The 12,076-nt window shown below is 44.0% G+C and overlaps 1 protein-coding gene across 1 annotated transcript in view; it reads left to right on the top strand.

Annotated features, from left to right (window-relative positions):
* Window positions 1–4,742: 4,742 nt before the first annotated feature.
* The window catches only part of vapb (VAMP (vesicle-associated membrane protein)-associated protein B and C), a 31,232-nt gene continuing 23,898 nt past the window's right edge, over window positions 4,743–12,076 (top strand). Inside the window, exon 1 of the mRNA XM_056274498.1 lies at window positions 4,743–4,995. Within this exon, the coding sequence (XP_056130473.1) occupies window positions 4,938–4,995 (58 nt within the window). The 5' untranslated portion in view covers window positions 4,743–4,937. The remainder of the gene's footprint in view (window positions 4,996–12,076) is intronic.

Here is a 12,076-nt window from a genome sequence, read left to right as displayed (position 1 = left end):
AGAAATAGGATTATTTTACTCAGATGTGACTGAGACCTTTATCTACCTAAACTATAAAGGGCAACGGGACTTTTTTCTCTAATTACATCTGTTTCACAAGTGTAATTTATTGTATTTTAATGAGAGATCTCGCTCCCGTTTGCATTGTTAAAAGTTACTGCGTAAAAATTCTGTTGTTACATATATCTGAAAGTTACTGAATACATATTCTGTTTTGTTACATATATCTGAAAGTTACTGAACACATATTCTGTTTTGTTACATATATCTGAAAGTTACTGAATACCTATTCTGTTTTGTTACATATATCTGAAAGTTACTGAATACATATTCTGTTTTGTTATATATATCTGAAAGTTACTGAATACATATTCTGTTTTGTTACATATATCTGAAAGTTACTGAATACATATTCTGTGTTGTTATATATATCTGAAAGTTACTGAATACATCTTCTGTTTTGTTACATATATCTGAAAGTTACTGCATAAGAATTCTGTTTTGTTAACTATATCTAAGTTACAACTGAAAGCTCTTATTTTTGCCCCAAAGAGTGAATAAATGCTATAATGCAATTTAAAATGCAGTTTCTACTGTTTCTATCAAATTGCAACCCCCCTCCCCCAAGATCAGGTGGAGGGGTCCTCAGGGTAGATCAAAAGTACGCAGGGGGTCCAGCACCCCAAAAAGGTTGAGAACCACTGGACTAGATCAATAAATCACAACTGCATGTAGGAGCAAGGCCATTTAAAGCCTTAAAAGCGCGCAATAAAATTTCAAAATCAATTTGAAAAATAACAGGGAGCCAGTGTAGGGAGGCAGGCACAGGAGTGATACGGTCATGCGTCTTTGTCCCGGTAGTGAGCCGAGCAGCAGCGTTTTGTACCAGCTGCAGACAGCGGAGGGAGCCCTTGCTGACACCAGAGTAAAGTGCACGACAATAGTCGAGCCGAGAATAGATGAAAGCATGCACGACTTTTTGCAAAATCGGCAATTGATGAAAATGACCTAATTTTTTGGAGATTAGCTTGAGCTGGAGAAAGCATGACTGAGCAGCACGTTTGACTGGATTATCAAAACTGAGGTTAGCCCCCAAGATTCCTAGCAGCCTGCTTAAGACTACCCGCCAGACCACCGCACCAACATCAGTAACGAAAGGGCTGATGGGATTTTCGGGACCGAACAGAATGACGTCAGACTTATCGTCATTAAATCTGAGAAAACGTTCAGCCCGTGTCTGCGTGGGTTCCCCCCGGGGGCTCCGGGTTCCTCCCGCAGTCCAGAGACATGTAAGTCAGGTGAATTGGCCGTACTAAATTGTCCCTAGGAGTGGATGTGTGTGTGTGTGTGTGTGTGTGTGTGTGTGTGTGTGTGTGTGTGTGTGTGTGTGTGTGTGTGTGTGTGTGTGTGTGTGTGTGTGTGTGTGTGTGTGATGGCCTGGCGGCCTGTCCAGGGTGTCTCCCCGCCAGAGAGGCAGGGTGTGAGACGTGCCAGGGCGGTAGGATCTGTGGCTTTTGGTGCAAAGTATAACTGCGTGTCGTCAGCATAAGAACTGTAGAGCAGTGGTTCTCAACCTTTTTGGGGTCCTGGACCCCCTGCGTATTTTTGATCTACCCTGAGGACTCCTCCACCTGATCTTGGGGGAGGGGGGTTGCAATTTGATAGAAACAGTAGAAACTGCATTTTAAATTGCATTATAGCATTTATTCACTCTGGGGCAAAAATAAGAGCTTTCAGTTGTAACTTAGATATAGTTAACAAAACAGAATTCTTATGCAGTAACTTTCAGATATATGTAACAAAACAGAATTCTTATGCAGTAACTTTCAGATATATGTAACAAAACAGAATATGTATTCAGTAACTTTCACATATATGTAACAACACAGAATATGTATTCAGTAACTTTCAGATAAATGTAACAAAACAGAATATGTATTCAGTAACTTTCAGATATATGTAACAAAACAGAATATGTATTCAGTAACTTTCAGATATATGTAACAACAGGATTTTTATGCGGTAACTTTTAACAATGCAAACGGGAGCGAGATCTCTTATTAAAATACAATAAATGACACTTGTGAAACAGATGTAATTAGAGAAAAAAGTCCTGTTACCCTTTATAGTTTAGGTAGATAAAGGTCTCAGTCTCATTTGAGTAAAATAATCCTATTTCTATAAATGTCATAGGATCTTTTTTTTAAAAGATATTTTATTTTCACGGACCCCTTGCAATTACACCACGGACCACTGGGGGTCCGCGGACCCCCGGTTGAGAAACACTGCTGTAGAGTACCCGGCTTGGTCGGGCGTCCCTACAGACATAATTGGCCGGGTGTGGGTATGTGTCCCCCGGTCGCTGCCTGGTCGCTGCACTGGCGCCTCCTTTGGTCGATTGGGGCGCCTGTTCAGGGGGGAGGGGGAACTGGGGGGAATAGCGGGGATCTCCCTGCTCGCTACGTCCCCCTGGCGAAACTCCTCACTGTCAGGTGAAAAGAAGCGGCTAAGGCGTCCGGGTAGCGCAGCGGTCTATTCTGTTGCCCACCAACACGGGGATCGCCGGTTCGAATCCCCGTGTTACCTCCGGCTTGGTCGGTCGTCCCTACGGACACAACTGGCCGGCCCGTGTCTGCGGGTGGGAAGCCGGATGTGGGTCCTGATCGCTGCACTAGCGCCTCCTCTGTTCGGTCGGTGTCGTTCGGAGCGCCTGTTGGAGGAGGAGGAGGTGGAGGAGGAGGAGGAGGGGGGGTAGCGTGTGATAAGCGCTTTGTGTGTCTTGAAAAGCCCTATAAAAATGTAATTACTATATTATTATTATTATTATTATCCTCCCACGCGCTACGCCCCCCCCCCCCGGTGATATCAACCTGTCCAGTTAGGAAGCAACACTGATTTGTGAATCAATTTCACCTGTTGGTAAATTGTCTAATTTCCACCAGGTGGAAATTAGACAATTTGCAAGACAACCCCTATAAAAGGAATGGATTTGCAGGTGGTGGCCACAGACCATTTGCCTGTCCTCATCTTTTCTGGCCGATCTTTGGTTAGTTTTTCATTGTGCTAGTGCCCTCACCACTAGAGGTGGCATGAGGCGGTATCTGCAACCTACAGAAGTTGCTCAGGTAGTGCAGCTCATCTAGGATGGCACATCAATGCGTGCTGTGGCAAGAAGATTTGATGTGTCTCCCGGCACAGTGTCCAGAGCATGGAGGAGGTACCAGGAGACAGGCCAGTACACCAGGAGACGTGGAGGGGGCCGCAGGAGGACAACCACCCCGCAGCAGGACCGCTATCTGGTCCTTTGTGCAAGGAGGAACAGGAGGAGCACTGCCGGAGCCCTACAAAACGACCTTCAACAGGCCACTAATGTGCAGGTTTCTGCTCAAACAGTGAGAAACAGAATGCATGAGGATGGTATGAGGGCCCGACGTCCACAATTGGGGCCTGTGCTCACAGCCCAACACCGTGCAGCCCGATTGACCTTTGCCAGAGAACATCTTGGTTGGCAGATTGGCCATTGGCGCCCTGTGCTCTTCACAGCTGAGAGCAGGTTCACACTGAACACATGTGACAGACGTGAGAGAGTCTGGAGACGCTGTGGAGAACGTTCTGCTGCCTGCAACATCCTCCAGCATGACCGGTTTGGTGGTGGGTCAGTGATGGTCTGGGGAGGCATATCCTTGGAGGGCCGCACAGACCTCTACGTGCTAGCCAGAGGTACCATGACTGCCATTAGGTACCGGGATGAGATCCTCAGACCCATTGTCAGACCATATGCTGGTGCAGTGGGCCCTGGGTTCCTGCTCATGCATGACAATGCTCGTCCTCATGTGGCCAGAGTGTGTCAGCAGTTCCTGTATGTCGAGGGCATTGATGCTATGGACTGGCCTGCACGTTCCCCAGACCTGAATCCAATCGAGCACCTCTGGGACATCATGTCTCGTACCATCCGCCAACGCCAGTCGCACCACAGACCGTCCAGGAGTTGACCGATGCCCTGATCCAGGTCTGGGAGGAGATCCCTCAGGAGACCATCCGTCGTCTCATCAGGAGCATGCCCAGACGTTGTAGGGAGCGCATACAGGCACGTGGAGGCCACTCACACTACTGAGCCTCATTTTGAATCGTCTTGAAGAATTTCCACAGAAGTTGGATCAGCCTATGTTCTCATTTTCCACTTTTGATTTTGAGTATGATTCTGAATCCAGACCTTAATGGGCTAATGATTTTGATTTCCATTGATCATTCTTAGGTTATTTTGCTCTAAACACATTCCTCTGTCTAATAAATAAAGATTTTCAGCTGAAATATTTCATTCATCGAGGTCTATATTGTGTTTTTAGGTGTTCCCTTTATTTTTTGAGCAGTGTATATACATATGTATATATATATATATATATATATATATATATATATATATATATATATATATATATATATCCAGATTTGGTGCCCCCCCCCCAATCTCAGCCCTGAAAGTGAAAGTGCACCTCGCATCACCCATCACAGTCCCCCTCCCCCCCCCCAACAACTTTATTCCATATTACGCGCTTTATAATCAGACACGAATTGCGCGACAGGGTGCGGACCTACAGAGTTCTATGCGTCCTCCCCGGCGCACTGGGGATAAAAACGCCGCGTTCTCGTTACCACGTTTAAAACCCCCTTTCACACTCCCCCCGTTGAGTAAGTGGATCTATGCAGGGGCTGTGACGTCGCACAAGTCTCTCTCGCTCCCTTCCTGCTGCATCACAACAGCCGCTTAACAGCTCGAGCAGCGCCGGTGGACCCGGGAGGGCAGGATAACCGTAGCTAATTATCATATTCATACCTATATATATATACACACACAAACATCTATACACATATTGTAACTTTAGACGTTATAACAGCATCATAACCGGTTGACCTGCAGAGACTGGTTGCGTTGGGATATGGCCAGACAAGAACAGGTTCTGCTCTTGGAGCCTCAGCATGAGCTGAAATTCCGAGGTAAGAGGGGAGGGCCCGTCTTTGACATGGTGGGTGGGGGTACATACCGGTGGGGTAGGGGGTAACCTGCAGTAACTGCCCCCTGTGCGATATGTCTCCGTTTGAACGCGATGCGGGACTAACGACGAGCCGCGGACACGACCAGCCGGCGCGCTAGTTAGCCGGATTAGCTTGCGCTAGCTAGCTAAGGTGGCTGGCTAGGTAGGGGCCGTGGCAGACGGTGCTGCCGCAGCGGCAGTGGCAGCAGCGGCAGCAGCTGTCTGTAAGCGGTGCCCCCCCCCCCCGCGGGAGACGCGAGTGGGTTTTGACAGTCGCCACAGTAAACAAACCCCCGTTGTCCTTTCTGTTCGGACGGCTAACTTCCCTCCCTGCCTCCCCCCCGCCCCCAGTGCGCATTAGCCGCAACATCCTTAGCAGGTTCTGCTAGCTAGCGTTAGCTTGGGTTCTGGTTGGCTGTCTCGCGCCGCTGGCCCGCCCGCTGTCATTCAAACGATCCGATTTAAATGTGAAACGATCAGCCGGGCGTCTTGCGCGCTCTCGTCCCCTCGTGTGTGCCGACCGATTTTTAGCTTTTGATTTAAAAAAAAAAAAATTTTTTTTAGCACTTGTGAAATTGTGCAACCTTTTGGTCAGCAATGTGCCTTGTAAATAAATGGACTCGACAAATGAACAACGTGTTTAAGCTCCCAGAATGGGCAACGTGGTCGTTCGTCCCTGGTGCAGGTTGTTGCAGCGTCCTGGAAAGAAACCCAGCCGCACTGGTGGCACCTGGATTGATAAGCACTGAACAATAACGTCGTTCCTCTGAAATAAGCTTTTCATGCTGATCTAGGGACAGTCAATCTTGCACAAATCCAAATGGCTATCCTTAGCTTTTGTTTGTATTGATTACAGCATTCCTGCATATTGATTTAAATGATGGTAGCCAGGAGGAAAAGGAAATGGTACTGAGATGTTTCAAGGACTACTGTGAAGTCAGTGCACGAATGTGAGGGGCGTAAGCTCATCCGGTTTTTATGTCATTTATTGCGACACATTTAATGTTACATGTAATATACAACCTTGTACTTTGCAACAACCACAACAAAAAAAGCACTTTCATGAAAAATTCAGTGTCCCCCGACCTGGGTTACTCCGATCTAATAACACTGAATATTGAATAACACTCTTACTCATTACCTTATGGATAATAATGAATTGGACAGAATTATTTCAGTACAACCTATTGTGAGCCTGTAAATTGCCATTGTATTCTATCACTTAGGCTTATTTATTCATTGAGATGGACAGAGGAAGGTCTATGCCTTACCCTGTCTTGAGGCGTGTACCTTGAATCACATGTGGGTATTCAACTCCAGCTAACTGACAGGCATGCCAAAAGTCTGTAGAAAACAAAGATTTCAGGGGTGAATAGTTACATCCAGGCTGAAACCAGCTCCGGTCTAAAGGCTCTAAAAAGTGAGGAAATGGCTTAACCTTCTTGTTACCTATCTGTTTTTATCAGGGCTAATTTTAATGAATATCTGCAAGGTGGACCACAGACTGCAGCGTCAGATATCTACTCTTAAAAATACTTTTTAACTGAGTTTGTGGTTTCTTTGAGCCTAATCTCCTGAGGTACTTTCAGGAAGTTGTAGATCAGGTGTACAGTAGTCAGGGGCTTGAGTCCTTTCATTGGGACTCTTTAGATGTGAAGCCAAGCCTGTGAGGGTCTGAATTTCTTCTCTGTCTGGGCTCAATAGCAGAGGGAAGTGTCAGTTGCTCTGGATGTTTGCTGAGGTGAAACCTTATCTAGAATCTGGTCTATGTGCTAATTTTGAAATAGCCTAATTTCACGTTTTCCTGCACAGGGCTTTTGTGTCCACCAAGCCCCCCCCCCCCAAGCACCAGCTACTTTAGTTTGCTAATGTGATTTTATACTTGTAGACTAAAATTTGTAAGGACACCCAACCATGCGGTTCTATGGCCTTTTTTTTAAAGCTGGGCCAATCTTAGGCTTATTTACAGTTTTGTTTCTAAAACAGAACCTTTAGGCCTAGGTCTACAATACAGAGTTAGTTAAATAGTTATAAAAAGTTACTGGGTAGGACCTAAATAGCGATGCTGTTGCTCAGTGATAAATAGGTCGCCATGTTTAAAAAAATCCTTTTGGATTGTATCAAATGGGTTTCTCTAAACCAGCAATGACTTGAGTGAGTTATTGGGTTAATTATACTGCTGTGGCGTGAGTAGTTCACCAGTTTCAACATCAATGACATCATTCAGAGCTATGAACCAAGTGACCCTTGAATCATGGTCAAGTAATCTCAAAATACTTGGTTTGAGAGGTAATTATGTCTCAGTTGAGTAAAGATAAGTGTATATTCCCCTTTAATAACAACTGAATATTATTTTAGCTTTTTTGGAGACCCGCCCTTCCAGTGCATGAAGGGATTCTAAGCAGTAGCCCGGCAAAGTAAGGAATAGGCTTAATTCTTGATTGCATACAAAATTTTTCCCACTGATATCTTTACAACTCTGGGTTAAACATTATGGAAGTGAGATTAGGTTCAGGATGTCGTTCCAAGTCCTTCATATAGAAAAATATGCAAACCTTTGCTCTTACCGGTAGTAGGACACAACAAGAAAGAAGAAAGGTCTTTTTCATTGTCATTCCCATGTCCTTAATTCCTCTACTCCTCTTACCTCAGACCTTCCTTTGAGCCAGCATTGAGGATACTTTGAATGTCCTGTAGGTATAGGACTGATGGAAAATGTACGAAGCAAATTGTGGAGGCCACCGTGATTCAAGACCTTCCTGGAGATTATGAGATGGAGGGAAATGTTTCACAATGGATAGCACGCTAGTTCTAGTAAAGATTGGAAAAGAGTTGAGAGATTTATTTTAAAGTTAAAGCTACACTTTACAAGTTCGGCACAGTAGCAGTGGTCTTTTTCTAAAAGCAGTACTTCCTCGCCACTCTCATATATTTGTTGCCAGACTGTAGTGGTTTGCAGTAACAAAGTATATCAATAATATCGATATCATGATATGTGAGACTAAATATTGTCTGGGATTATGGTTCTCATAATATTGTGATATAACTTAAAATGTTGTCATTCCCTGGTCTTAAAGGCTACATTACAGTAAAGTGATATAATTTTCTGAACTTATTTGACTGAAATAAGTTCAGAAAATTGTGAATTTCACTAAGCTGAATAAGTTCAGCTGAGTGAAATTCACAATGAATGCCTCTGCCTGTTTGGTTGTCATATCAACATGGCTAGTGTTCATCTCTCAGTTTTTTTGTTGTTGTCTATAAATACCTTATGACAGCATGACTTGTCATCCCCAAAATATTGTCACAATTGATAAAGGTATTCAGTCAAAATGGGCTGATATTTGATTTTGTTTATCGCTGAACCGTACTTGATGCCAAAACATGTATTTGTTTTGTCTACCGCCGCATGATAACCTATTCAAAACTACTAAAGCCTATTAGCACTCATGTTTCCTGGTGTGAAAGAGTCCTATTTGTAAATGAGAAGACCAAGGATGCACTCGTAATTCCACTCGTAGATCACCAAATTGGGCCACAACCTTTGCATTTTGCCATAACCTCGTCTTCTGGCATTTTCAACCAGAGAAAAAACCAGTATCTACTTTTATTCTCTGAGTACTCCTGGAGCAAAGCTCTCAACATTCCAAAAGGGAATGCAGTGAATTTCCAAATAACAACAGAGCACTCAAGAGTGGCTGTGATGTCCTCGAGTGAATTTATGAATGCACCCCAACTGGTCGCCATAGTCCACTTGAGGAGATAGCAGTAAAAGTGCTTGGGTGTATCGACTTGCCAGTGGGTGCAATCGCTTCTGCATAAACTCAGGAAAACTTAATTAAAACAAATAGCAAAGTGTAGCTTCAAGATCGGCGTAGCCTACTTCATTTAGGTTCAGGAAATAAGACATATAGGATAAAGTCATTTTGAAGAAAATGGGGGGGGGTCGGTTACATAAGTTTACGACAAATATTTGACATTTTACTGCTGTATTTGGCTGGATAATTCTCGATGTGGCTCTAGACCTTAACCATCAACCATCAACTGTGTCCTCATATTGACCTTTACAAATGGCCAAATCCTGATTCATCGTTTCCTCTAAGCTAGGGGCTGTGTTTGCCTTTTATTCCTGATTCTTATCCTCTTTCTGATTCAAATATCAAATGTTTTACCCAGAATCTCAAAAGTCAAGTCTTGTTTCCAAACTAACATCGAGGATTAGGAGACCTAGGATGCCAATAAACCTTTAGTTCTTAGAGCTGGCTTGGTGTTTTATTGCTGCGGAATTGTGTTATGAAGGTTCCAGCATAATTGACAATCTGTGTTGTTAAGACTTTAATGCATCTGGCTCTCCAGAAGCCTTGGTGATGTGGCCAGCATTGATAATGTTAGCTGTAGTAAGCTGAGCCTTGACTGCATTAGCTGCTCTACTTACGGTGGCAGAGAAACGAAAGCTTGTGGCGTGCACCACTGAATGCTCTGTCAAAGTTGTGTTCAAAGTATTATATCATAAAAGACATTGGTGTCTCTTTTAACTGGTGATCTATATCTGTGGTTTTTGGCTGGACCAGACCAGCGGGCCAGCCCTACAAGCCATAATGTCTGTGACTGATCAAGTTTGGTGTGACTGAGCGACAAAGTTACATGATTGCGCTGCTGGATCAGATGACCAACAATGTCAGTGAAGTTACATGATTGGTCGGCCAAGCACTGAGAGGCATGAGGGAGAGCACACACTTAAAGCACCCCAAATAACAATCACTCTGACAATACACTCACTGGCGAATTCACAAAAACGATTGCATGGCTTTTGCGGCTGCTAATCCTGCACAAATAAGGCAAAAAGAAACTGTAATTCTAAAAGCACCTGCAAAGGATGAAATGCACCCCTAACTGCGCTGGCAATATGCAAACATTTGGTGCAAAATTGGCCCCTTTCTATGCAAATGATTTTCATTGCAAAAAAAGTCCAATATACAAACACCAGCACTATTAGGCACACGCAGAGTGAAAATGATTAGCGTCTTAAGAGAGTTGTTGGTAACGCAAGTGCATCCATAAGAGGTGTCACACCCAGACTTTCCAGTGATCATGGCAGCAGTGATCATGGCCAGGCGAAGGCATCGCCATGCCAGGCATACTTGTGAATGGATATTTTTGAAAGAGAATATCACTTTTTATATTTAACTGAAATCATTTGCAGATACAGGTTGCCAGGTCAAATAATTCTTGCTATACTTGATGACATGAAGGATGATATTGAAACTGCCTATTGTGTTCTTGCTGCAAAGCCAGCATTTATACTTTGCCACATGGATAATTGCAATTAGTTGCAAAATAGGCCGGGAGCCAGGTCCAGCCCATAGGATGTTTTCTGCTACCCCCCCCCCCCCATCATTCCCTGTTAGCTTATACCTTGGACCATAGGGGGCCCAAAATCCTTTTTTTGGGACATGTTTCTGGCAAAATGATTTAAATGCAAATATTAAGGTACTGCAATTGCATAGATAGTCATGCAAGTATGAAATTTGGCAGGCCGTACCCTGAAACAAAGGGGAAAGTAACAAAATTAGATTCTGGGGCTTGCTGCCCTTCTATTTTAAAATATCACCCACAACATCCCAAAAAGACAAAAAAGATTTCTGTCCGCTTGACAAATCGTCATCCAAAATGATTATCTTCTTGTACTTTCTGGTGAATATCACTGCCTCACTTGTATACGTATAGGAAACTTCCCAAGTTCATAAGCTTCAGTTTGAGCCCAAGATGACATTTCTATCTTGAAAATTACATTTGCTGTGGCCAAAATAGCAAATGCAAAAAAATAGCTTTTATTCACTGCATGTTTTACTCTGTATTTCTGTGCATGTTACAAATAAAGTACTTGAACTTGAACTTGAAATATTTCACTATACCTCAAATTAGAGAAAACAGAATTTTCAGTCACTAGCCTTCCAGATGGGGGTAAGCATATTTCTTGTATCTAACAATATATTCATATGTACTTTTACTACTGCTATCTCAAGTGAAAAACATGAAAAGTGAATAATACAGTAGGAAAACATGCTTTTAAATGGTGCTCAAAATATTTTTATGTTGTATGCATAGATAGCTTGTCCAAACCAATACACTCAAGTGTTGTACAGTTATAATACAAACTAGCATGACTACCATGTGATCAAGAAGCCATCAAAAAGACCTGCATATTAGGGTTAATACTCCTGTCTATGCCCCTGACCGAGGCATAGCAAGACGAACTGGAGTTGGTCCCCGGGCGCTGCACGGCGGCTGCTCACTGCTCCTAGCTACACAGCTAGGATGGGTTAAATGCAGAGAGTAATTTCCCCACAGGGATTAATAAAGTATATATATATATATAAAAAAATCAAACTCAACCTTGGGGCGTCCGGATGGCGTGGTGGTCTAATCCTTTGCCTACCAACACGGGGATCGCCAGTTCGAATCCCCGTGTTACCTCCGGCTTAGTCAGGCATCCCTACAGACACAATTGGCTGTGTTTGCGAGTGGGAAGCCGGACGTGGGTATGTGTCCTGGTCACTGCACTAGCGCCTCCTCTGGTCGGTCGGGGCACCTGTTTGGGAGTGGGAACTTGGGGGAATAGCGTGATCCTCCCATGCGCTACATCCCCCTGGTGAAACTCCTCACTGTCAGGTGAAAAGAAGCAGCTGGCGACTCCACATGTATCAGAGGAAGCATGCGGTAGTCTGCAGCCTTCCCCAGCTCGGCAGAGGGGGTGGAGCAGTGACCGGAGATGGCTCGGAAGAGTGGGGTAATTGGCAAAGTACAATTGGGGAGAAAAAGGGAAAAATCCAAAACAAGAAAATAAAGAAGCCAATCATGAATAGTTATGAATATTGCAAGTCAATGTGCACTTAAGTATTTAACAATAACATAGCTAGATAAATCAGATTGCCTCTCTCAGTGCAACCATCCAGGACACAGTTCTGTGGGACCCCTCCACTTGTCCACGGCTTTCCTTTGCTCGACACCTAACCACCAGTTGTCCTTGGCCAAAGTGGTGG

Source organism: Lampris incognitus, chromosome 2, assembly GCF_029633865.1.
Source record: "Lampris incognitus isolate fLamInc1 chromosome 2, fLamInc1.hap2, whole genome shotgun sequence".
In the NCBI taxonomy this organism is placed as follows: domain Eukaryota; kingdom Metazoa; phylum Chordata; class Actinopteri; order Lampriformes; family Lampridae; genus Lampris; species Lampris incognitus.
The sequence above is the reverse complement of the archived record's forward strand: the minus strand, read 5'-3'. Positions and strand labels throughout refer to the sequence as shown.